A 25461-nucleotide genomic window follows, 5' to 3' on the forward strand; every position below is an offset into this window, starting at 1 on the left:
TTTACATGTATTATCTCATTTAATTCTTGCCATAACTGTGAGGCTGGGGCACGAGCATCATGCCCATTTTGCAGATGAGGAAACTGGGTGTTAGGAGGTTAGGAGGCAGGGCAGGGGAGTAGAGAGAAGCACAGCAGGGTGGGGAGCCAGGGCAGCCGTGGCCCCCGCCCACTCACCCTTCCCTGCTCACAGTGGGAGCCGGCTTGTCAGACGCCACAGCCCTCGGCACGGGCACACTCAGCCCCCAGCTCTGGGACCAGTAGCCGCCCTGGATCCATCCGGAGGAAGCTGCAGCCCTCGGGTGAGCCTGGAGTGGCAGTGTGGGTGGGGAGTCTCCCCAGGGTAATAGTCACCAGGCTGCCCTTACCTGGATGGGCTTTCTCTTTCCTTTTAAAAAAGTTCGTACACCTTCTCCAGAACCTGTTTTAGAACTTCCCCTGCCCCCGGGGCAGTAGTCAGGGCAGACAGTGCTGTGTCCGTTCTGCAGGTGGGAAATGGAAGGTCTGTGGGAAGGGGGCAGTGTAAGAAGACCCCAGCCTCTCAGCTGGGGGTGCTGACTCTACCCTGGGACCCTGCTCTCTGAGCGTGGGCTGGCTGAGCATGTGCAGTAAGCCCCCTCCAGAGCAGCCCCTGCAGCCCCCTCCCTGTGCCTCAGCTGTCCCGGGGGTAGGAAGGGCCGGGCTTGCCTACCTCCTAGGTGAGGAGTGAGCCCCGCCACAGGACCAGGACCCAGGGCTCCAGCCCCTGTTGAGCCCAGATCATGGGAGGGCCTGGCCCATCCTTTAGTCCAAAGGGGTAGCAGCAGCAGGGTCTTGTGGGGTACTGGCCCAAGACAAGCCCACCAGTGAGACGCCTGTCACTTTGATTTCAGCCTGACGGCTGGGGCTGCAGAGTCTCTAGGTGAGTGTGGGGCCTGTGGCCCAGGGCTGCCCGCCTGCCGGCCCGCAGTGGGTTGCAGGGCTTGGCTGGGACGTTCTGCTGTTCAGAGCTGGGTCTAGCCCCTGCTGTTGCTTGACTGTGTGCTTTTGCTGGGTTCCCTCCTGCTCTCGGTGGCACATGCTGTGGGCTGCCGGTGGGCAAGTAGACAAGAAGCTGATGATCCTGTGCCCCTGCAGGGAAGTCACGGCCACTGCCTGTGTGACGGATGTGACCCCGCTGGGCCTGAAGCTGGGCCCTGAGGCCTCACTGGCCTGTTCCTGCTGCAGCGCCAGGACCCCTAGAGGTGGAGGCGAGAGTGGAGGCTCTTCTTCTGCCCCGTCTCCCCTCAGAGATGAGAAACATGTTCAGAAGTAAACGGTGTCTCTCAGCTGTGCCTCTGGGCGCAAATTGCATGGGCGGAAAGGCGGGGGTGGCTGCTCTTCCTGGCAGGCCTGGGCCATCAGCGAACTGGGCCCCGTGAGGAGGGCGGGAGTGTGGAGGAGGGCGGGCTGCTCACCCAGGCTGCCCCGGCTCCTCTCCTCAGCTTGCAGGGCTGGCCAGCCCCCTCCTTAGGGGGTGGGCGAGGAGCCTCTGGGCAGGCCCAAGAACCATGGGGACTGGGGTGGGTTGCTGGCACCAAGGGCAGCCCTCCCCGCCCCTCTCCTTCCAGGAGGGTTCCCACAGCTGGGGGGTGTGCGGAGGCGCATGGCCTCCCGCCGTGGGGCCGTGCCGTGTTTATGGCTGGCAGAGGCAGCCAGCGGGTGGGGGGATTCTGCTGCTCCCTCACCTGCCTGGCTCACTGGTCTCTTGAATTTCCTTCCCTCTGAAATCCTATTTAAAAACTTTTGGAAGCTTAGCCATTTTTACTTATTAAAATAAAAGCCTTTTTACACAAGTATGGTCTGAAAAAGTTGGTCTGTGAGCCCCTCTTGGTCTGATTAGGGGGACGGGGCACGCGTCCTTAACAACTGGGGGGAGCCCACGCTGTCCCACCCTGGATCACTTTCTCTGTTGTTTGTGGTCACAGTCGCCTCATGCAGTACCTACCATGTGCCCACGATAACTGACCTCCCAACAGGGGCATCCCTCCATGTTACTGATGGGAAGGAAACTAAGGCTGGAGAGAGCTTCAAAGGCTATCAAAGCCTTGCCCAAACCATGCTGGGCTTCCAGGTTACTGCTGGGCACCACCCACTCCCACCCTTTGCCCTGGTCTTTTTCCTCTTCAGTGAACTGGCCAGAGGTCCACGCCACCTTCCTCCAGTGCCGAGGACCCTGACCACCCCGGGGCGGGGCTGTACCTGGTCTCTGCCTTGGGAGCAGGAGGGGGCCCACCTGTCGCAGTGACCACGGAGCGGGGTGGGGGGGCCCTTTCCCACCAGCCAGTGCTGGGGGCTCCAGCAGGGAATGACAGCTGATCAGAGCCCTGCTCAGAGGAAGGGGCAGGTGCCCTTCTAGTCCTGCCCCTGGAGGTGTCCTGGGGGTGTCCATAAGACAGCTTGAGTGTAGCTGAGGTGGGGTGGAACGGGCTGGTGGGGGCCACCCCTAACCTCAACACCCAGTGGTGGAAGGGTGGTTGCCACCTCCCCTTCCTTCCCAGTCTGAAGTGGCTGAACTGGTGCTGTCCCACAGGCCTGATTCTCTGCTGCCCCCTGCTGGCCACACGGCCCGGAGCCTCACCCCAGGGCTTGGAGCGGGTGTGGCCTCATCTCAAACCATGGGGCAGGCACTCCTGGGCCTGGGGAGCCCTGTGGCCAGCAGAAAACATTCCCCACAAGGAAACCTGGGAATAGTTACAAATTTAATAAAACTTGCCTTATAAATTACAGCAGCAGCCCCAGGGCTCAGTTCGCTGCCCCAAGAAGCAACAGTTGGGCAAAGCTGGGCAGCTATTGCTGGAGAGAGTTGTCGCAGAGTTCAGGGCTGTAGAGGTGGCCAGGGACCAGCGTCACCTCCTCCAGGATGGCCACAGGACAGCGGCAGAGGCCAGGCAGAGGCTCATGGGCCAGTGGGTGCACAAGGAACAGGAGTGGGGGCTGAGGCCAGGCCCTGTGGGCTGCCGAGCGCCCCTGCCCACTGCGTTCCTCAGTCCAGACTGGCCATGAGCAGGTGCAGCTCGCGGAAGGTACTGCCATGGCGGCCACTGAGGCCTGACTTGCTCTTGACCAGGCCGCTGATGCTCTTGAGCTGCTTGTAGCAGAGCCGGCACTTGTGCAGCCTGTAGAGAGGGCAGGGCCTGAGGGGCCAGCTGGCACCACCACCACCACCCCCCAACCCCAGGGCCTTTGCTGTCCTAACTGCTCCAGCCCTTCCTCCCAAGGGAAGGCAGAGGCCCAGAGGTGAACCACCCAGGCCCTGCCAGGGATTGTGGGCACAGCCAGGCCATGGAGGAACCCAGCTCTGGCTAAGCCCACCCACGCCCTGAGCCATGGCCCCAGACCAACGCCTCCTCTGTACTCTGTCCCAGCAGGACTGTCAGTAAGAGGGGCCCGGGCCTCCAGGCCTTTGTCCCCTCACCTGTTGTGGCACCCCTGTCCCCAACACATGCGCTGCCCTCACCTCTCCTCCCTGCTGATATCCACACCCACGGAGGGTGGGGCCGCCAGCATGTCTGTGATGAGGGGCAGAAATCGCTGCAGGATCAGCTTCAGGGAGGTGCAGCCCGTCTGGACGTAGCTTTAGGGGGAGATGGATGACGTCACAGATGGACCCAGGGCCACAGACAGAAAGATAAACAGCAAGGAACAAAGGAGGAGAGGGCAGAAACAGACACACACACACACACACACACGCCTGTTTCCACTCCCACCTCCAGGCTGTTGAGGGGCAGCAATGCTTCACAGCCAGCTCACAGGAACACCCAGGCTCTTGGGGGTCCTTCCCATGGTTCTGGAGGAGGCTTCTTACCTCTCCCCTCCCCCTGCTTGAGGCAGGCATGGCTTCCCCGCACGCACCTCTCATACTTGCTCTGCAGAAGCTTCTCAATCTGTGGCAGGACTGTGGTGCACAGGTCCAGCTTCCACAGGGAGCTAGGAGAGGCCAGGACATGCTGCCATCAGCCCAGCCCTGCCCCTCCGCCCACTCCCCCTTGGCAGCCACTTACGCTTTCTGGTTGACGATGTTCAGGAGGTCCACCACCACCGACAGGTCGTTGATGGCCACAGCAGAGTCCACCGACGTCTGTGCAAACAGAGCACCGTCAGGGGTGGGGCAGTGGGGGACAGTGTGGCCCTGTGAGGGTGAGGGTGGGGGCACGAACGTGAATGTGGGTGTGCTGATGGGGCCGTGGGTGTTCAGCACTGCAACTAATGCAATGAGTGTAAGGCCAGGCATGTAAACAGCTGCTCACTAAATGGCAGTCTGTGATGATGATGATGGGGGAAACAGATGGTGTGACGTCAGGGACGGCCTATCCCACACTGTCCCCCATGGGTGGCCTCTTCTTGTTCTGCCCCAAGCCCGGGCAGGCAGGTGGCAGGGACAGGCAGGGGCAGGGGGGCGAGACAAGGCCCTGGGCAAGGGTGGGCACTTGCCTTGATGTCACCCGTGGTCCACACAGCCCGCACGGTGTCCAGGTTCTTGTGGCGGCTGGTGAGCACTACACACATGGTGTCATGGCCTTTGCGGATCTGTGACATGGCATCCTCATCCACCAGCTCGGCCTGCTGGGGGATCTTCACGGCCTGCGTGGGATGGGCACTCAGATGCTGGCATGGGAGGAGCCGGCAGCAAAGCTCTCCCCTCCACCCACAGACCTCCACCCATGCCTCGAGCTGGGCTCCCACTCACGGGCAGGAAGTCGGAGGCCTTCAGCCCGATGGGCTCGTTCCGGGTGGCAGGGATGATGGCAGGCTCAGCCTTGGGTGCAGGTGTGGAAGCAACCACAGGGGGCCGGGGCAGGACCTCCAGCTGAAAGAGTGTGAAGCTCAGTGGGTGCCAGCCTGGGGCCTCCCTCTCTGCCTCTCGAGGGACCCCCAACCCTGGGTCAGGACCCTCTCTAGGCCCCACACCATACTCCCTCCCTGGACATACGTTTGGCACCGGGAACTGCACATCCATGGCAGGGCTGGGCTTTGCTGCCTCCTTTGCTGTGGCTGCGTCTGGAGGCAAAAGGAAAAGATGACTATGTCCGGCCAGAAGGGCCTGGCAAGAAGGGCAGGGCTCAGGGCGGGACTCTGGGCAGCATCTGCAATGGGGGGATGGAGCAGGAGCATGGGGGAGGCCGCCGGCCAACAGCGTGGGTGTTCCAGAGGACCTGGGGGCAGGCCTGGACCTGCCTCCTCCCTCTCCCCCAACTCAACCTTAGGTCTGCCTGTGGGTGGGACCCAGGGGGCTCTAGGATGTGGCCATCCTGTCCCTTCACTGGCGTGTATGTGGAGGGGCTGGGATGACTGACTGGCAAGATGGAAGTGGAGGCTCCTAGGAAACCCAGGACCGATGGCAAGCGGTCCCTGAGGGGGGGGCAGGGGTACCCTGTAGGACAGGTGGCCCCATGCCTGCCCCTTCTCTAACCACAATGCAGATCATGTTTTCTCCCTTCTTAATCCAAACCCCCAGCTGAGGCCTTGTGGGCCTGACCTCTTGCTGGGACTCACCCCAGCTCCCCTCCTCTCAGCTCCCTTCCTGCCAGAAGCGCTTCTCTCTCCCTCTTCTCACCGGCCCCCAGGCCTCGGCAGGCAATGGGCCTCCTGAGGGCCTCCCGATCATCCCATCTACAGCAGACTCCATCTAAGGTGGGCCCCCAGTGACTCCTTTCCATCCTCCACAGCCCGAGTGCCCCTGGCAGCTCCCCCCGTGTGGTGGTGTCTATGTCTGTCCCCCACACACCAGGGCACGGGCTTCTAGGGGGGCACTGTCAGTCTTGCAGGGACCTGGCACATAACAGACAGAGGGCAGAGACCCAGCGGGAGAGGCTGTGGGTCGTGTCCTGAGAGGGGAGGGTCCAGGGAAGGGGCTTGTTGGGAGGGCTCACAGGAAGAGAAGATGAGGGATGGGGGGCATCAGAGACCTTGGGGAAACCAGGCTCACCCAACTCACCATCCTCTGGGGGTGCAGGGAAGGGCTCACTTCTCCGGGGTGGCGTCCGACCTGCAGAGGAAAGAAGTCCCTGGCTGTGAGCGGTCCTGGCCAGGCCACCTGGGACCCAGGGCCCTGTCAGAGTACGGGGGATGGAGGGTGGCTCCCAGGCACGCGGCTGCAGACTGTGGACCCTGCTCCTGGTCCCGGGAACCCTCAGTCCTGCCCCTCCCAGCCCACTTGTCCCTGGCAGGGCAGGGACTGGGACACTGAGCAGCTGCTGGGCCACTGCTGGGGAGTGCCCAGGACCCCCTCTCAGTTCCATCAGAGTACGGCCTGGCGAGGCCCAGGGAACGTTGAGGACAGGGCGTGGAGCCCAGGCGTGGGTTAGGAGGAAGTTAAAGGGATGCGGAGCCACAGCAGGTCACCCTGGAAGGACCTCCAGCCTCCCTTTCACCGATGGGGACGCTGGGCTGGGGGCGGGAGCCCGGCCTCACTGATGCTGTTCTTGGGCTGGAAGATCTCGTTGTAGTCCTCGGCGTTCTGGATCTCTGCGCGGGACTCGCGCTCGTCCCGGTCATCCTCACTGCTGGGGCTGCGGCGCTCGCTCTCTGAGTTCTGCTTCACCCTGGGGGCGTGAGGCCAAGCCCAACGGAAGCAGGTGCCCTGTGAGGCCCAGGGCTGGAACTCTGAGGCTTCCCCTATGACAGGCCCTCTCCTGGGCCCCCGAAGGCCCTCCAGGCCCTCACCTCTGAGGCTTGCTGCAGGTTGTGCTGGGCCGCTCATAGATGCGCCGGAGGGGGGCGCTGGGGTTGGGCGGTGGCTGTGCCAGGGGCCGGTGGTCCTGCACAGGGTCCGGGGCCACCGTGCCAGTCCTGGTGACACGAGTCAGATCCACCACGTAGGAGGAGACGTTGCTCTGGGAGAAGGCCACACCTATCTGCAGGAAGCAGAGAGGCTGGGACTGCAAGCCGAGGGGGCAAAATCCCAGCCCCAGTGTGGGGGTAGGAGGAGGGGCCTGGGCTGGAGGGAGGCGGGTGGCCCTGTGGGAGTGAGGGGCGGTGGGTGCCATGGCTCTCTCACCAACTGGTCATTGCAGATGGCCAGGTCGGCCACCTTGCCCCAGTTGACGAGGACCACATCAAAGCACCGCTCAGGTTCCCAGCCGTAGACACGCAGTGAGTCCTGGCAGCCACTGTACAGGCAGCAGCCGTCTGGGTTGAAGAGGACGCTCCTGGGCCAGGCGAGAGATGGCCATGGGTCCTGTGGCACCCAGCCTTGTCCCCACCCCGAGGAATCCAGAGGGCCCAGGGCAGGGAGGGCGCAGCAGCAGAGATGGGAAAGGCCCACCCACAGCCACGCCCCATTGCCAGGGAGGAGCGCTGGGCCGCCCACCCTGTAGCCTGCGTACCTGACAGGCCCAGGCTCCCCTTCGATGCAGCTCACCACCTGGAACTTCTCCAGGTCCCAGAAACGGATTGTCCTGCAAAGGCAGCCAGGCTGTGCTGCGAAGCCTATCCCTCATCCTGGCCTCCACATGCCTCTGGGAAGCCAGCTTCTCTCTAGAAACCTCTCCCCCAGGGCAGGGCCACCAGGAGCAACATCTGGGGCAGAGCTGGCCCTGACTTTGCAAGGGGGAGGCTGGGCCCGATGGCCCTGGCCCCAGGGTTGGCCCCTACAGCCACGAGCCTCCCTGCCCTATGGGGCCCCACTAGATGCCTTGGGTCCCAACCTGCCCATGAAGCCACAGACCTGGGACACTGGGGCCAGGGAACCAGAGTCCCTGGGAGATGGACCAGGGTCCAGTCCTGGCTCGGCTGAAATCCAATTCAGTCCACACAGGATCATCAGATGTATGACACCCCAGACAGTGATAGACCGGCAGTAGAGACACGCACAGAGGACAAGGTGGTGCAGGATAGCAGTCACGAGCAACTCGCCTCGCTCCTCCTCACCTGTCAGAGCTGCCAGAGGCCAGCAGGTACTCATTGGGGTGAAACTCGACCACGTTGACGGGCCCCGTGTGACCAGGGAACTCAGACATCATCTTGCCGGCAGTGAGATCCCAGAGCTGGAGGCAGGGCAGGGAGGAGGTCAGGGCGACCAGGCATCTTGGCTGCCCACCCTCCCTCTAATCCAGGCCAAGTTCTTTATCCACAAGCTACCTTCCACTCGGGATAGGCTTGGGACATGTGAGCCCAATCAGGAGGGAGGTGAGGACGCAGCCTGGTGTGATCAGCAGACCCCAGCCCCCAGCCCCTGGGCCCAGGTCAGGCCGGGAGCTACCTTCACGGTGTGGTCATCTGCAGCCGACGCCAACCACTTCCCATCGGGGCTGAACCGGAGACATCGCACAGCCTGGCTGTGCCCCTGAGGGAGGACACAGCATGAGCTCACCCTGGGATCCTGGGCCCAACAGACCTCTCCCGGCCTCCTCACTCCTATGGGACCCCTTCCATCTAATGACACCGGTTACCCGCCTGGTTCTGCTTGGAGCAGTTTGATGAATGTGGCTCTAGGGGATTCATGGAGAGCCACGGGATCCAGGTGGGCCGCCCATGGCGCTCCTGCTCGGCTCCAGATCCATGTTTTATGTTATCACCCATGTGGGACAGCCGTCCCCTCCACCCCCTGCTGGGGTCTGGGCACCACGCCACACTCAATGCCCACAAGGTGCTCATGGAGTTACTGACAGAGCGCATCCTTACCCTGTATCGGAAGACACAGCCTTTCCTCCTGATGTCCCAGAGCTGTGGGGCAGAGAGAAGCAGAGGGGCAGAGTCAGGAGAGGTCAGAGCCACGACTGGAGGAAGGTGTGCGGTCGTGAGCAGACGGCAGGGCCCAGCCTTCTCTAGGTAGTTATTCCCCATGGAGACAACCATAGAAACTGCTCACTAAAGCTGGCATTCTGAGCAGAAGCGTCTGGCAGATGCCTGCCACCCACTTTCCCTAGGATGGTGCGGATGTGGCTGCAGAAAGGGAAGAGGTCCCCTCAGCAGGCATCCAACACTGAGGACCGGGCCGGGCTGGTCCTGCCACAGGCTCAGCAGGAGACATGGGGCACGGACCAGCCTCTCACCTTGATGTTTGTGTCCTGGGAACCAGAGGCTACAAACTCGCCGTACGGGTGGAAATCCAGGCTGCAGATATTGGCTTTGTGTCCCATGAGTGTACGAAGAACTAACAAGAAGGAAAGCAGAGACAGTGGCTAAGAGGCAAATGAGAAGGCTGGCAGAGGAAGGGCTGCTGTGGGCATTTGTGTGTGCGCTTTTGGATTAGCTGCACAGAAAAATAGAACAATAACACATATTTTTAAAACAGGAGGAAACAATCAAGGGTCCCACCACCCTAACAACGAATTTTCTTTTCTTTTTTTTGAGAAGGAGTCTTGCTCTGTCGCCCAGGCTGGAGTGCAATGGCGTGATCTCGGCTCACTGCAACCTCTAGAGGCCTCCCGGATTCAAGCAATTCTCCTGCCTCAGCCTCCCAAGTAGCTGGGATTACAAGCATGTGCCACCACACCCGGCTAATTTTTTTATATTTTTGGTAGAGACAGGGTTTCACCATGTTGGCTGGGCTGGTCTCCTGACCTCAAGTGATCCACCTGCCTTGGCCTCCCAAAGTGCTGGTATTACAGGTGTGAGCCACCGCGTCCCACCGACAACTAATTTTCCTATATTTCTCTTGAGAGATGACAGCCCTGTGTTACCTCAAGTCTGCAGAAATTGTACCGCACTCTCCCCACAGACTGTGTTCCAGCGGAAGCAGAGCCAGGGAACCACCACACTCAGTTCAGGGCCCCATGGGTGTAGAGCTTATGGTTTGCAGGGCACTGAACCCCACCCAAGACAGTGCAAGGAGAGAGACAGACCAGGAGAGGTTCAAGCTGGGAGAGAAACTGCTTGGTTGCAAAGATAAATCCAGGAAGGCTTTATGGAGGAGGTGGTATTTGAGTAGATGTCAGTGAGTGGAGGATGACGGATGTTCTGGTAGGTAGATGGAGGTGATGGGCAAAGGCCCTAAGGAGGGCAAGTGGAGGGCATGGCTGGGGTGGCCCTGGTACACACACCAGTCTTCTTGGATGACCTCGGTCCAAGGGATCTTGAGGGTGGCTGTGAGGACACACCGAGGAGCAGTGAGAACTGAGAGGACACAGGGAGGACACGCAAGGACCAAAGAACTCCCGGGGTGGGGCCTGATCGCCTCCCACTGCCCTAGGAACCACATCTCCCATCCTTTCCTTTAAGGTTTTGCAGGCATCTCCATGGCCAGGAGCAGCCCAGCCTAGAGGCAAACCTTGTGTGTTTCAGGGTGTCCTCCAGCACCACTCAAATTTGTCTCATGTTTCCTGCTTTTGGAAAGATTCATAATTCACTATCTGAATGAAACTGACCATCCCAAGTGCCAGGGCCAGGAAATGTGGGAGTCCAGCCATTCTTAGTTTTGAGGCAAGGTGCAATAGGGTGCCTTGTGAGGTAGTGAGCTCTCTGCCAGAGGAGGTATTCAAGATTCCATATATAACACTTTACTGCAGAGTCGAGATCCAAGCACTAGGTGAATTAAATGAACTCTACTGTATGATCTTCTCTACCCCCAAAGTCAGGATGTGGGCTCTGGCATCAGACAATACTGGGATCAGCCTTGGCTCCGCTCCTCACTGGTGGTGTGACCCTGGCCAATCACTTACTGTCTCTGGGCCTCATGTTGGGTCACAGAATGGCGTAAACAGACATAAAGTGCTTAGCACGGGCTCTGCACATGGTAAGTGCTCAATAAATGCCAGTCGTAATTAGTCCCGTTCACATTTCTTCCTGCACAAGGCCTGCCTTCTGCTCTTGGCTGTCCCGCAAGCTGGGCCTTCTCTCCTCCTCCCCAGGCCTCAGTGCCCCTCTGCAGCTGGCCCTGTCTGGTGCTGGAGCTGGGTCTGGATACTTTCACATCCCTCTGGAGTTTGTTGAATGCATATCCAATTCACCTGCACCAGAGTCTCTGCAGCTGTCCCCCCTTGCTCCGTGTAGCTATCAGGTGCTGCTGGGGGCTGGGCATTGCCTCCTGGCCAAGGAGGCCACGCTGGCTCTTGCTCCAGTCCACACCCGCTCCCAGCCCACTCAGCTTGGATCCCACAGCAAGGCTTCCAAAATCCTGCCCTGCCCAGAGACGATGTGGCGGAGTCCCACCCTGTGTGGGCTGGCTGCATGAAGCGCCGGCTGCCCTCCTGTGGGATCCCCTGCACTGAGCCACCCTTGCCCTCTGGCTGTGCTGTGGAAAGCAGGCAGGACCACATTCTTCCGGCCTGACTCCTGCCCTTGCTCTTCTGTCCCAAGAAGGCCTCTGATGCCCACATTCAATCATGGGATCTAGGAACTGCAGAGTGGAGGGGCCTCCGGGGTCTGTCTGCCCCACACAGGAACCCCCAAGGCCTCCCAGCTGAGCACCTCCTCAGCCTACATCTGAACCCTCCAGTGATGGGTGGCCTTTCAAGGCAACCGATATGAGAGGCAGCTCTCTCTCTCTCCTTTTAAAAAAAAAAAAAAAAAAATAGAGATAGGTGTCTCCTTTTGTTGCCCAGGTTAGTCTTAAACTCATGGCCTCAAGTGATCCTCCTGCCTTGGCCTCCCAAAGTGCTGAGATTACAGGTGTGAGCCACCATGCCCGCAAAGCAGCTCTCTTTGGAACCTTTCTACACCTGGGGCCTCAATTTGCCTGTCTGTCACTGACACCTGCGCTCTGGCGAAGCAATGTGGAGGGGGGCCGGAGGTCTTAGCCCTACCTGCTGTGCTGTTGGCAAGTTTCTCTTCCATCCAATGGCAGAACAGACAGCACTGGGATGGGAATACTGACGCAGGGATTCAAGTCCAAGGCTCTGCTACCTGCAGCTACCAGGGCTTTCCTAAGCTCAGTGCTCTCCATGGGCCTGTTTGCCCATCTGTCAACCTGGCTGTCCATCAGAATCACCTGGAAGCTTATTAAAATCCAGATCCTGGGCCCACCTGAGTACTGAATTGGGTTCTCCGAGGGTGGAGGGTTCGTAATGAGCTCCATGTGGAGCAGCCAGCCCTGGCCATCCAGGGCCCAGGAATCCAGCAGTCTTCAGTTTTCATTTCTCAGCCACCTCAAGGAATTCCTCACATTTCCCTTATGAGCAAAACAATTGTGGCTGAGAAAGCCTGGACAGGGGGCATGGTGCCCTCGGCTTCTCCCTTCTGTCTCTTGTTCTTCAGTGAATACTGAATGGCTGGTGCCCACGCGCTGGGATTCAGGTCCAGGGAGCTGCCCGCCTTCTGCCTGAGCCTTCCCACCTTCTCCATGAGAGCCCAGCCATCCTGGACTCCCTCCTCCCTGGCCCGCTTGAGTTCAGCGACACCAAACACAGCATGCCTTGGTGTGGCCAGGCAGTGCGATCACGTGCCGAGACACAAAGCCTGCAGTCCTGTTTGTCATCAAAGAGGTCCTGGGGCTCTTCTGTTCTTAAACTGACCATCACTGAGTAGGCAAGCATTAGTGAAGAGGCTGGGTGCATCTCTGTTGAGTACTACCTACACAGGAAGCCCACTGTTTCTGAGCAAAGGGAACCTTGCCACTGTGCATGTGTGGCTCATGGCTGCTGCCCTGCCGCCAACATAGAGCATGAACCAAGGAGAGGCCCAGAAGAATCTTGAAGTCTCAGCCAGGCCAGAGGGGCTCTCTTCTGGAAAAAGCAGCCTCGGCAAAATCCATGTTGCCGCTTCCTCTCCAGGGCTTCAGGTAGGCGGCCTCCTGCCTGGCATGCGGGATGATCCAACCAGGGCTATCAAAAAGCATCAGGCAGGCCAGGCATGGTGGCTTATGCCTGTAATCCCAGCACTTTGGGAGGCTGAAGCGGGCGGATCACCTGAGGTCAGGAGTTCAAGACCAGCCTGGCCAACATGGAGAAACCCCGTCTCTACTAAAAATACAAAAATTAGCAGGACATGGTGGTCCGTGCCTGTAGTCCCAGCTACTCAGGAGGCTGAGGCAGGAGAATCGCTTAAACCTGGGAGACAGAGGTTGCAGTGAGCTGAGATTACACCACTGCACTCCAGCCTGGGTGACAGCGTGACACTCTGTCTCAAAAAAAAAAGAAAAAAAAAGAAAAGCATCAGGCAAACAGGTCTTATTTGGACCTCACAGTGCTGGCCTGCATGGTGTTCTGAAACAAATGTTGAATGAGCTGTCAACATTTTTAAATGGGTGGATTCCACATGAATTTCCAGATTTCCAGCCTCTCTTGAAAAATCCATAGAGCTGGCACCACCTGCTAAGACACCGAGGCACAGCACAGGAGCAGTGGGCGAGACTCTCCGCTCAGCCCCAGAACTGAGGGCATGAGTTTCCAGACCACAACCGCAAGAAACCAGTGACAACCTAGCACAGGGTGGAAGCAGACCCACCCCAAGGCTCACCACACCGGAACACTGGGACAAAGACCCTAAAAGCCTGCAGAGACAAAGAGAGAGAGGAAAGCAGAGAGAGAGAGAGAGGAAGGAACAGACAGAACATGGAATGAAGCCAGTCCCCTGTGAAGGATCTGGGATCAGAACAACACTGGCCCCTCCCAACAGCAACCCTAGGACCTAAAAGGCAGAAGAGCTGCACCTTCCAAATTCTGAGGGCGATATTTTATTGCCAACATAGAACTCTATATACTCAAACTCATAAAACAAACACAAAAGCAAATGATGGGGATAGCAGAAAGTCATTTTCAGCCATGGAAGTTCTCCAAAACTATGCCTTCCCAGCACCCTTTCTCAGAAAGTTACAAAAGCATGTGCTCCATCAAAAAGAGGGAGAAAACCAAGAAAGGTGACAGCATGGGACCAGGAACAGCAGACGGACAGAATTCCCCAGAGAAGAAAAACAGAGGCCCAGGATGACAGCTGGGCTGCAGGCCACTAGGACCAGAGGAGAGGCTCTGAGAAAAGGCGCCTGGATTATGGGATGGGTTTCAAAGAAACAGAAGGAGCTTTACTCTTCTGGCAGAGAATTTGGGGATGAATGAGTAATATGGACATAGAAAACACATAGATTAAAAAAAAAAAAAAGAACCATTATTAACTCCAGGGAAACCAAGTTATTAAAAAGAAATAGTCAGTGGTAAATGACACTTATGCCTCCTTACAATATAAACACTGCCTATTGAAATGGTGCTACTGGGAGGGTGGGAGGAGAAAAACGAGCCATGGGGCCGGGGGTGGTGCCGAGAGAGAGCTAAATTCTCATCCTCTACAGTAGGAAGAGAATAACTAATGTGTTTACTTTTTTTTTTGAGATGGAATTTCGCTCTTGTTGCCCAGGCTATAGTGCAATGGCTTGATCTTGGCTCACCAGAACCCCCACCTCCCGGGTTCAGGTGATTCTCCTGCCTCAGCCTCCCAAGTAGCTGGGATTACAGACATGTGCCACCACACCCGGCTAATTTTGTATTTTTGGTAGAGATGGGATTTCTCCATGTTGGTCAGGCTGGTCTCGAACTCCCAACCTCAGGTGATCCGCCTGCCTTGGCCTCCCAAAGTAGTGGGATTACAGGCGTGAGCCACTGCGCCTGGCCACAATGTTTTTTAAATAAGAAAAGAAAGAAACTGTAGTATGACCATGTGGTCTAGAAAGGTGGAGGTGATCAGTAAAGCACAGACAAAAGCACAGAAAGTTTAGGCTCTTGGAGAATGGGAAGGAGTGGGGCAGAAGTTTCCTCTTTCCATTGAAATTAATTGTAGAAATACTGGTATTTGAGGTTTTAAATTTTAGGCTATGTACAACTTCCATACAGATGAAAACTAAATTAAAACAGAGCACAAGCAAACAGATCTGGCCATTCCAGGCTGCCTCTAATGGCACCAGGGAGCCAAGGCAGAGTGGGGACCACCTGGAGTCGGGGTACAAGCTCCCCGGTTCTTCATGGCTGTCCCACACAGCCACCTCATTCATGTGACCTGCAGGGCCCCTGGCGGCATGTGACATCCCTCTAGGTTCTAAATACACACACACACACACACACACACACACACACACACACACACACACACAATGTGCACGCAGACACACATCCAAACACACATACATCCAAACACACACACACACACACACCCACACATCCCCCCACCCACACGAGGCAGCAGTGCATGTCAATGCCAGGCTAATGGGGGTGGAGTGGGTGCCACACTGCCCGGTTAGTGCTCCAGGAGCAAAGCAGCCAACCTAGTCCAGGCAGGCTTCCTGGAGGAAGCAGCACAACTGCAGAGCCTGAAGACTAAGGCAGGTGTGCGTGCACAGGAGGCAAGCTCGGAGGCCTACTTTTGGCAGCTTCCAGGTCCCAGACACGGATGGAGCCCGACTGGGAGCCAGCCACGATGAGCTCCTCGGGGGTGTTGAGGCGGACGCTCTCCACTGGGGACGTGTGGCCCGTCAGGCTCTGTGGAGAGAGAGCAGCAGCTTCAGTGCACTGCTGGACAGACCCCTGCAGTTGCCGCCCTGAATTCCAGGTCCCCCGGAAAGGCTTCAGCAAGAAGTGGCTAAGGCAGGAGGGGGCGCCCCATGGGGGCCACAGCCTAGCCCTCCTGTAGGCCCTTTCTGAGCACCTACTCCTCTCGGCCTCAGCTCCCAGGGCTAAGAGTGGCCAAACCCCAGTCATCCCCCGACCACCTCCCTCCTCCCTGCTATGCTTCTGACATGGGTGTCACCTGCAGAAATGGCCCTGGGCCCCTTGGAGGGGAGTGACTGGCCAAGATAAAGGGATGCTGTCCCTTCAGCCCTAAGTTAAGCAACCCTGCCCCTGCTTTGTTCCCATCTTCACTCTGCCCCACGCAAGCCCCTCAGCGAGGAAAGCCACAGCAGAACCAAGGCCTACCTAGTCTTGGGCACACATCTCGTACCTCTAGAACCCCTGGCTCTCCCTGACTGCCCATCCCCATGGAAAGGAGAGAGCTGTGGGGGTTGGAGGAGGGTGGAAGACTTTTCACTATGGATCCTCTATCTTTTGGATGTTGAACAGAATAAGTGTATCCCATACTCAAAAATAAACAAAAATAAATCCAAGTGGACGGCCTGCAGGGGGAGAGCATGCACAGAAAGCCCAAGGGGAGAGAGACCCCGGCAGGCTGGAGGCACTGCGAGGCCTGGGAGGCTGGTGCGTGTGAGCCAGGGCAGTGGCCCTGGGCGAGGCCGGCTGGGGCCTGACAGCTGCACCTGGCGTTCTAAGACAAGCCTGCAGGCCAGGCCCCAGATGGTTGGCCCCGTTTCTCTGGGGGTCGTGGCATGTCCTATTTTTGGTCAGTCATTGGTGATGCTTTTTCATCTTGTGTATGCTACTACTTTGGCATTTCATGGGGGTAGAAAACACATTTGAACCCTAAAAACAAAGTAAAACAAAACATTTCAATTCATCTTTACTGACCCCTGGCACCCTTGCTGAGGCTGGGGTGGATCTCAGTTCTCCCCCTGGATCTCAGAAAAACACTGAGGTGATTAAGTTTCTACTAAGAAATTCATCCTTTGCCATATTATTTTTCTTTTTTTTTGAGATGGAATCTCATTCTGTCACCCAGGCTGGAGTGCAGTGGCACAATCTCGGCTTACTGCAACCTCCATCTCCCAGGTTCAAGCGATTCTCTTGCCTCAGCCTCCTGAGTAGCTGGGACTACAGGCACCCACCACCAAGCCCGGCTAATTTTTGTGGTTTTAGTAGAGACAGGATTTCACCATGCTGGCCAGGTTGGTCTCAAACTCCTGACAGGTGATCCACCCACCTCAGCCTCCCAAAGTGCTGGGATTACAGGCGTGAGCCACTGTGCCCGGCCTATTCCTCTTTATCTTTATTTCACCAAGAGTCAAAACAATGATACTCTCTGGTTGGCAAGGGATGGGGGTTGGGGCAGGGAGGAAAGGGCAGGTTCCGATGCTGCTGGTGAGAATGTAAAATGATTTCTGGAGGGCAATTTGGCAATCTGTTTTGAAAGCTTTAACAAAAGCACACACCCCTGGATTGAATGCAGTGATCACGGATCTGCTCAAGGATCTAGGTGGCTGAGGATGTTCACCACAGGGTACTTTAGCGGAGCCAAAAAGAAAGCCGGAAACAACCTCCATGCTGATAACAGGGTGTGGCTAAGCTAATTACAGCTCATCCCTACAATGGAACACCATTAAGCCATTCAAAATTATGTTGTAAAAGAATACTTGTTGACACAGGCAAATCCTTACAACACTGTTATTTTTAAAAACCAGGCTGCACAAGAGTGGCAGTGTATTTTTATTTACGTGTGTGTGCTTGTGTATTTGTGTGTATACATGTGTACATGCATGTACAAGTGTGCACTTACGTGCATGTACACGTATGTGTATCTGTCTCAGCATCTAGAAGGACTCACACCAAAACACCAACTGTGGTAGCCTTTAGATAACAGAACTATATGTAGTTAATTTTGTGTTTTTTCCTTTATGCGCTCCTATTTGGAAAACATTAAACATTAAAGTTTCCAGCATTAAACATATAGCTGCATAAATAGTGGGGAGATGCTACTTAAGAACTACCTCCCTAACCAGCTACAGCCAGGTCCCCTCAAATCCTCATTGGGGAATGAAGGCTGGGAATGAATTAAAATAAACGCCCACATGTCGCTGCCAGGCAGGCAGATGGGCAGGTGGGAGGGGAGGGGTACAAGTCTTTTGGCTCAACCACAGGCCCGGGGCTTATTTTAATCTTCTCATGCAGCCTGCCTGGAGTTCTTAATAGTACCACAGGCAGGTGACTCCCTCGCTACTGAGGGCTGGCCACTGTCCCAGCCATGCTGGGCTGTCCTGGGCCTCACTGAGCAGACAGCTGGGGAAAGCACTGATGGTGTCCCCACCACGCCCCCTCCACCCCTGGGCTGGGCCCCAGCAGATAGGGGGCCCTGGGCTCAAGAGAGTCTGAGAAGCTGCTCACTCTTCAGCCTCCAATCCCTGTCCCCGTCCCCTCCCCAGGCCCTTGTCCTGACCCACTGCTGGCTGCCGGGACTCACCATGATGCAGTTGGGCTTGTTGATGGACCACAGGTTGACGCGGCAGTCATCCCCACCTGTAGCCAGCAGCCGCCCGGAGGCTTTGCCCAGCACCAGTGAGGACACATTGCTGGCATGCGCGACGATCTCTTCTACACAGGGAAGGAGAGGGAGAGGCCATCAGGGCGGCCCGATGGGGCCTTGTGAAGGAGGGGTGACCCTGCTCGGCTACCCGCTTCGGAACCTGAAGCCCAGTGGAAGGATCTGCCTCCTTCAGCTCCCCCTTTGGTGCCCACCATGAGCTGCAGGACCAGCAGACAGGGCAGGGCATGGGCCTGAGACAGAAATCACTGTTTCTCAACTTTCATCATGCCTGTCCTTCCTACCTTTAGACTTCACAATTTTCTTCCTGTTTCTGCACATCACCTGGTAATATTGACTAGTTATACTCAATTTTTAAAATTGACTTGCTATTTTTATTAGCTTGGTCTTAAGCAATGTCCATGAAATTACAAGTTTGATATACTCATGATACTCTTTCTGTGATACAAAAAGAAAAACAATTATTAAAATAAAAAAAAAATTGACCCATGCACTGCCTACACACCTCTCAGCTGCTGCTTGTGTGTACATACAAACCCCGCTTTGGAGAACACACTTTAAGAACAACTGAAGTCACCTGTAGACAAGCTGCCCCAGGTGAGCCTGCACAGGGCTTCGGCTCAGATTCACAATCACGGATCAGGTTCTGGTCTGAGGTCTGCGATCTGCTATTGCGTGGCCTTGGCTACTAGGTCACTTGTCCTCTGAGGGCCTGGCTCCTCATCTGGAAAGTGAGGATGCCCATGGTGTCTGCTCACACCTGATGCCGAGGACTTCCTCAGAACGTGCCTACGTGCTGCTTAGTTGCAGGCGAGGGCTCCGTGACATAGGGCAGGCTCGGGGCTAGGCACCATGAGAGAGTGGGCATGGGGGCCCGGGCAGGCACCAGAGGGTGGGCTTCATGAGGAGAGGGCAGGAGGCAACAGACTGAGCAGCTGGGGTGGGGGTGAGGGCTGACCACACAGAGGAGGAGGCCGTGCAGACAGCCCAAGGCCTTGGCCTGGTCAGTGGAGATGGCAGACACGAGCCTCAGAGGGCTCCTCAGGGAGCAAAGCACAGGCAGGGAACCAAGAGGCGGCCCGGGCCTCAGAGCCCATCCCTGCATGAGCTCCTCCTGGAAAGAAGGGAGAAAAAAGACAGTTCTCCCCACACAGGCCAGGGGAAAACCCCAAGGTGCTGACGCCCTGAGGCACCCGGAAGGCCAGCGTGGGTGATGCCAAGGAAAAGGGTGTTGCAGCCACGGCGCTCCACAGAGGCCCCTCCTGCACCCCAGCTCCGACTCCACCCTGCCTGGGTGTCTCTGCTGCGGACTTCAGACCACAAGGACGTTGGGAAACTAGGCCCAGGGAAGCTGCTTGCCAGAAAGCCGGGCTCCAAGGGGCCACCAGGAATACCCAGGGGACAAGTTGCAGGCTCAATCTCACTGATGACACCCTGCCTCCTGGGCCGGCCGGGGCAGAGCCGGCACGGGCAGCAGCGCCAGCAAGGGCGAGGGTTCCCTGTGGGCCCAAACCTGGGCCAGGGCACTGGGGAGCTCGCCATGGGGATCCCAGGGAGCTGGGCCCCACTGTAGCCCCATCTTGACGAGAGCCTTCTGTCTTCTGGACACTGTCGGGACAGAAACCTGGGGAATTCCAGCCACAAACGTGTCTGTTCAAGAGTTTCCGTCCGACCCAGAAAGAGGGCAAAGCACCTTCTCCCTGGCATTGTGCCCAAGCCTGGTGTCCTCTCCGTGGAGGCACTGCTCACTCCCCCTGGCCTACCTGGAGGGCTCTGTCTGTCCCCCCGCCCTCACTCCTCCCAGGGAAAGTGTCTGGCTGGGCCCCACCTCACTGGGCCTCAGGACTGCTGCCCCTGGAGTCAGGAGCATTCATTCACAATATCAGTATTTCCTGGGTGCCTGTTCTAGGCCTTTCACGAAATATGCCCTAGTATGATCAGATGGTGGTGGGGGTGAGACACTGAGCTGGCAAAACTGCAGACTTTGGGGTGAGAAGGATTTAGAAGTTGGGTCCTTCTGGAGGAGCCCACATCACTCCCCTCTAAGCAGCCTGACCAGGGACTGACTGGAGCCCACAGAGGGCAGAGGGGCAGGGACACAGCACAGGCACCTGCAAAGGAGGCACAGGGCACCACCCCAAGAGCTCCTCCTTCAGCAACCAACAGCCCAGGCCGAATATTTGATTTTTTCTTTTTTGTTTTTTTTTTGAGATGGAGTCTTGCTCTGTTGCCCAGACTGGAGTGCAGCGGCAGGATCTCAGCTCATTGTAAGCTCCGCCTTCCAGGTTCATGCCATTCTCCTGTCTCAGCCTCTCGAGTAGCTGGGACTACAGGCGCCCGCCACGTTGCCTGGCTAATTTTTTGTATTTTTAGTAGAGACAGGCTTTCACCATGTTAACCAGGATGGTCTCGATCTCCTGAACTCATGATCCGCCCGCCTCGGTCTCCCAAAGTGCTGGGATTACAGGCATTAAGCCACCGCGACCGGCCCAGAATACTTGATTTTCATACCAAAAATAAAAGATAAAAATCCTCAGTGTCTACTGGCAGGCCAAGCTCTGTGAGTACAACCTGGGCCCCACATCCAGCCAAAGCTGGGGAACACGGTGCGACGTGGCCAGAGGGGCTGAGGATCAGCATCCCAAATGCAAGATACAAAGTACGAGGTTTCAACGACCTCATGTGGGCCACGCACCTCTGATCCTCACCAGACTCTGGAGCCACAAGGAGCCAGAGGTCATGTGGCCCCGGGCTCTTCAGAGTTGATTCCCATGGACACCACCGTGCACATGACCAGCAGCAGCAGCAGATGCCCAATACGCCTGATCTCATTACTTCCTGCTCGCACACACTGATGGCTTGGCCTTGCCTTTATGATAAAGCACGGCAGCCTCAGGAGGGCGGGGGTCCTGCGAACTCACTAGGTCCATGCGGCCCCACGTTCCTCCTGCTGCTGTGCCACCGCCCATGGCCTCTCTTGAGTCGTTCCAATACACTGAGCCTCCTGCCTCAGGGCCTTTGCACTTGCTGTTCATGCAGCCTGCAGCATTCCCACCCCATCCCTACCCCCAACCCCCAGCTAACTGATTCAAAGCACAGGCACCAGCTTGCAACTAGAGGAGACACAGAGGGATACGGTTATCCAGTTCCTGCCTGTTGCTCTCCCCAGGCTCTGAGCTCCCACTGTACAGAGACCTTGACTACTTTGTCCCCCAGTGGCTCCCCAGTGCCTAGCTCTGGGGAAAGGCCAGCTGTCAAAGGGATGAATACATAATCCCAATAATTACAAAGCCACTCTAACCAAAGTGTGCCCTCCTTGGGGAACCATAACAGGGTTCTGCCAGAGCCCTAGAGCTTTGGGGAACAACATGAAAATGGCCCAAACTTCTCACTTTACAAACAAAGAAACAGAGGCCCTGCAAAGAGCTTTGCCCAGAGTCTTACAGTTAAATTCATGGTTAAAAAGTGTGGAGTCTTGGCCAGGCGTGGTAGCTCACGCCTGTCATCTGAGCACTTTGGGAGGCCAAGGCAGGTGGATCACCTGAGGTCAGGAGTTCGAGACCAGCCTGGCCAACATGGTGAAACCCCGTCTCTACTAAAAATACAAAAATTAGCCAGGCGTGGTGGCAGGTGCCTGTGATCCCAGCTACTCGGGAGGCTGAGGCACGAGAATCGCATGAACCCGGGAGGCAGAAGTTGCAGTGAGCTGAGATCGCACCACTGTACTCCAGCCTGGGCGACAGTGAGACTCTGTCTCAAAAAAAAAAAAAAAAGTGTGGAGTCTTGTCCCAGCTCCTGAAAACCAGCCCAGGGACAGCTGGCAGCAGGCAGTGACCAGGTGGAGCACACAAAAGCTATGCCAACCAGTTACAACAGGTGGGGCAGGGCCCACTGAGGTGCCAATGTGTAGGGGAATTCTCAAAATATGATCTGGGGATGCTTGGGATCCTCAAGATCCTTTCCAGGGGTCTAAGAAGACAAAAGGATTTTCACAATAACACTAAGATGGCATCTGCCTTTTGCACTCTCATTTGCTCACAAGCATATGGTGGAGTTTCCCAGAACATCACTAGAGGCCTATTTGATTATATACTCTTGTTTGAAATGTCTCAGTATTAACTTCTAACATGGTAAATATTGACAAATATGTAATTCCAACAAACAAAAGCACTCTGGGGTCCTCAATAATTGTTAAGAGTATGAAGTCTTCAGATGAAAGAGTCTAGAACCACTTGTATAGCGCAATGGTGGGAGTGGGCAGTGCCCATCAGTTGCAGTCTAAGCCCTGTCTGCATCCCTCTGCCCGCCCCTCCTCGCTCCCACTCCTTCCCCCATCCCAGGCCCAAGATGCTTTTATCTGACTGGGGAAGTTTGACTTGTGAGATGTCTGAGAATGCTGTGAACATCTTTCAGGATTTCTCACCCCACTGTCAGCCTAACTGGAAATGCTGTGCTAAGTGCTTTAGGATGGGTTCATCCTGTCACTTGAATTTCACAGCAACCACGGAATGCAGGCATCATCTCATTGTACAGATAAGAAAACAGCCTCAGAGAGGTTAAGTCACCTGCCCAGTGTCACCCAGCTAAGAAGTGCCACAGTCATGACTTACATCATGGTCTATCTTACTCCAAAGTCTAGGAGTCTCCTCCTGTGCCAAGAACAGGAAACAAAGCTGTGGGTTCAGGCCTCCCAGCAACAAGCCGCTAATAGAATAAATGGGGTGATAAAGAAAAATGAAAACCACTCACGCAACTTCCAGGCTGTCTTGGTGACCACAGGGGTGGCCATCCTTCAGCTGGCTGGCACCTGAAGCCCCACCCACAAAATAAACTGTGCTTTCCTCGTGGGGTGGGGGTGGATCCCCCCCAGATCCACCAATCAAGTTGGCAGAGAGTTCCCACACATCCAGGCAGACAGAATGCCTCTTCTTCTGGCCCTGGGGTGCCTCGTGGTTCCAAATTACCCACAGCAGCAACAGCAGCAGCCTGTGCACATCTGTCACGATCCTGGATCATGGAATGTTAGGCTCGAGCCATCTCAGCTCAATACAGGGCTGCAATACAAACAGAGGTGACGTCATGTTAGAAAATGCTTGGTAAGAGCTATTGCTCCCTGGATCACCAAGGCCACTTGAATAAAGACTGACACCCACCAAAACCACCAGAGTCAGAAGCTGCACTGCAAATTAGGTTTGGGAATCTGCAGAGGGGGCACCTCAGGTGGGGTGATTTGGAACATAAGGAAAAAGAAACTCCTCCCAGAGGCCAGGATAATGAGCTGCAGCTCTGTTCCGGGATGCTGGCTGCCTAAAGTGCAGCAGCCGCAGTGGGGCGGAGAAGACCACGTGTCTGCAATTCACATAGATTTCCTGGGAGTCGTTGTTTTTGTCTGACGTATGGGATGTGGGAGAGCGGAGTCAGAAGCTAAGCTTATGGGCCTAGGAAAGGCATCCCAGGGACGGCCACTTAAGTCCTCCCTGGAAAGAATCTCGAAGACGACCCTGATGGTCCAATTCCCCAGCTCTTGGCAAGGGAACCGCTCCTGCTCCCTGCGATTCCCAAGGACAGAGCTAGGAACTAGGCCTCCGGTCTGGGCGTGAGTGGCTATGACTCCTCAACTCGAAAAGGCCACCTCATGGAGCCTCCCACCTCCTTCCCACAGCCACTTCACCTCTTTCCCATGAGCCCGCTCCCCTCCGTCCCCTTTCTCCTGGGTCCCCGGGTCTGCCTCTCTACTCCTCCGTTCACATCCCCTTTTCTCCCTGCCCCCTGAGTCTCCCACTCATGCACATCCTGTCTCCCGAGCTCCCTCACGTGGCCCCTGCCTCGCCAGAGTCCCGTTACTGCCCCTTCCCATATGCTCCCGGGGTCCCCATTCATTCATTCTCCTACTTTTCTTCTCCCTATTCATTACCTGTCCTTCTGCAGACCCCCAGCTCTGCTTCCGGCCTCCCTGGTTTTGCCCCCTCCGGCCTCCACCCCGACCCCTCTCGTCCGGGGGCGGGAGCAGGTCCCTCTGCTTGCGGAGTACCGGCTCTAGCCTCCCCACGCTCAGAGCTCTCTGCCCGCAAGCCCGGCCAGCCCCGCCTGGCTCGGCCCAGTCCAGGGGCCACCGTCCGCTCGCCACCTCTTCCCCTAGCCCACTCCACCTGCAGCTGCGGCTCCGGAGGCCGAGGCTCCGCTCCAGGCGCGACCCCCACTTGCCTCCATCCCCTGCCCTGATTGGCCGCTGCTTGACAACCGACCCTCACAACAAAACCTCCGGCTCAGAGCCCCGCCCACCTTTCCTCCCGCACCAATCAGCTGCGGCGGGTGCTCCGCCTCCTGCCAGGACTGACCAATGGAAGCAGGCGCTTCTGCCGCTTTTCTCAGCACCCGCCCTCTTTTCCTAAATCGGACTAATCAAGAGGAAGGAGCGTTCAAGAGCCGCCCCTTGGCCTCTAATAAACCAATGCAAGCTGCCGTTTCCTTAGTCCCGCCTCCGTCTCAAGTTTTCCCTTTCCTCTCCGTTTCCTCCCTCGAACCTAATTTGTGTCTGAAAACCTTTGAGAGCCGCCCTCCAATGGCGGCTGCGCCAATGGCTTGAGCAACCGTCCTGGATTGACCAATCAGCGCCCGCATTATTGGAAAACCCAATTCCAAGATAGCCAATGGGAAGGGGACTTCGGGGGCAGTGTGAAGCCTCGGGCCTTCCATCTTGGAGTGGGGCAAAACCTAAGGAGGCCTTAGTCGGCATTTTGTGGAAGCTCCCCATTCTTCCGTTTGCCTGCAGATGGTTCCCCGTGGCAGGAGGACTTTGTCCCTGTTCTTTGACCCGGACTCCGGCTTAAATCCCCCACGAGAGGTCTAGAAGGAAACAGCCTGATTCCGGAGCCGAGGCAGGCGCTGAGCCCTGTAGCACTGCACACGCAGCCACCGCCTCGGCTAATGGATGCATGGGCAAGGGGCTGCTCCCTGAGTGGCTGCAATCAGGGAATCGGAGAAGGGCCAGCTTTATTTGTGACACGTTGGGCGGGGTGGGCTCTGGGAAGCGCTGTAACCTTTCTCGACTCAGGGCCCCTCGCGTGGCCGCTTAGGAGGGACTTGGCCCCGCAGCCGCCTCTTCCTGTTGCCCAGAGGTTGTCCCAGGCACCCAGAGCCCCTCGAACGTCGCCTTTCGGCCTCCAGCCTCTCACCGCAGGTCAGGGCTCCTTGGGCTCACATAACGTCCCGTACAACCCTAAGGGGTAGGAATTCCTGTTCCCATTTACAGATGAGGAAACTGAGGCCCGAGTTAAGATGCTTGCAAAAAACCACACGGTCAGAAAGTAATAGCCCCAGAATTCGAACCCTTGTTCTGAAAGCCAAAGCGTGGGGGAGTCCCCACTCTGCCTTCTGGGTTCAAACGATTCTCCTGCTAAAGCCTCCTGGGTAGCTGGAACCACAGGCGCCC

General features: G+C 56.9%; 2 protein-coding genes across 16 annotated transcripts in view; one reads left to right on the forward strand and one right to left on the reverse strand.

Annotated features, from left to right (window-relative positions):
* The window catches only part of KIFC3 (kinesin family member C3), a 44810-nt gene extending 42997 nt beyond the window's left edge, over nucleotides 1-1813 (forward strand). For all 7 annotated transcript variants that reach the window (XM_055298032.2, XM_063612666.1, XM_063612669.1 and 4 more), the window contains 2 exons: nucleotides 193-301; nucleotides 1116-1813. In XM_055298032.2, coding sequence (XP_055154007.1) covers nucleotides 193-301; nucleotides 1116-1141 — 135 coding nt within the window. In that variant the 3' untranslated portion in view covers nucleotides 1142-1813. The remainder of the gene's footprint in view (nucleotides 1-192; nucleotides 302-1115) is intronic.
* An 893-nt stretch (nucleotides 1814-2706) lies between these two features.
* KATNB1 (katanin regulatory subunit B1) lies at nucleotides 2707-24317 on the reverse strand. Of its 9 annotated transcripts, XM_063612673.1 has the most exons (21): nucleotides 24179-24270; nucleotides 22779-23083; nucleotides 22640-22678; nucleotides 17949-18079; nucleotides 15244-15361; nucleotides 9014-9114; nucleotides 8643-8684; nucleotides 8221-8304; nucleotides 7890-8005; nucleotides 7346-7417; nucleotides 7018-7168; nucleotides 6684-6874; nucleotides 6432-6562; nucleotides 5947-6006; nucleotides 4951-5018; nucleotides 4708-4827; nucleotides 4452-4601; nucleotides 4022-4149; nucleotides 3873-3947; nucleotides 3478-3594; nucleotides 2707-3136 (listed from the first exon to the last, which is right to left on the reverse strand). In XM_063612673.1, the coding sequence occupies exons 4-21, from the start codon at nucleotides 17949-17951 to the stop codon at nucleotides 3004-3006; spliced, it is 1860 nt and encodes a 619-aa protein (XP_063468743.1). In that variant the 5' UTR covers nucleotides 17952-18079; nucleotides 22640-22678; nucleotides 22779-23083; nucleotides 24179-24270; the 3' UTR covers nucleotides 2707-3003. The 9 variants fall into 9 exon arrangements, with proteins under 9 accessions (XP_063468743.1, XP_055154013.1, XP_063468742.1 ...); XM_055298038.2 differs by lacking the exon at nucleotides 22640-22678 and having other exon boundaries at nucleotides 23944-24317; XM_063612672.1 differs by lacking the exon at nucleotides 22640-22678 and having other exon boundaries at nucleotides 4022-4098; nucleotides 24179-24310.
* Nucleotides 24318-25461: the final 1144 nt, after the last annotated feature.

The sequence above is a fragment of the Symphalangus syndactylus genome, chromosome 11, assembly GCF_028878055.3.
Source record: "Symphalangus syndactylus isolate Jambi chromosome 11, NHGRI_mSymSyn1-v2.1_pri, whole genome shotgun sequence".
Lineage (NCBI taxonomy): Eukaryota > Metazoa > Chordata > Mammalia > Primates > Hylobatidae > Symphalangus > Symphalangus syndactylus.

Coding starts and splice junctions, on each gene's coding strand:
- KATNB1 (XM_055298038.2), bottom strand. CDS start 22,818: ATGGCCACCCCTGTGGTCACCAAGACAGCCTGGAAGTTGC. Junction 3,948..4,021: donor AACATCGTCAACCAGAAAGC/GTAAGTGGCTGC, acceptor GGCCTCTCCTAG/CTCCCTGTGGAAGCTGGACC. Junction 3,137..3,477: donor GATATCAGCAGGGAGGAGAG/GTGAGGGCAGCG, acceptor CCCTCTCTACAG/GCTGCACAAGTGCCGGCTCT.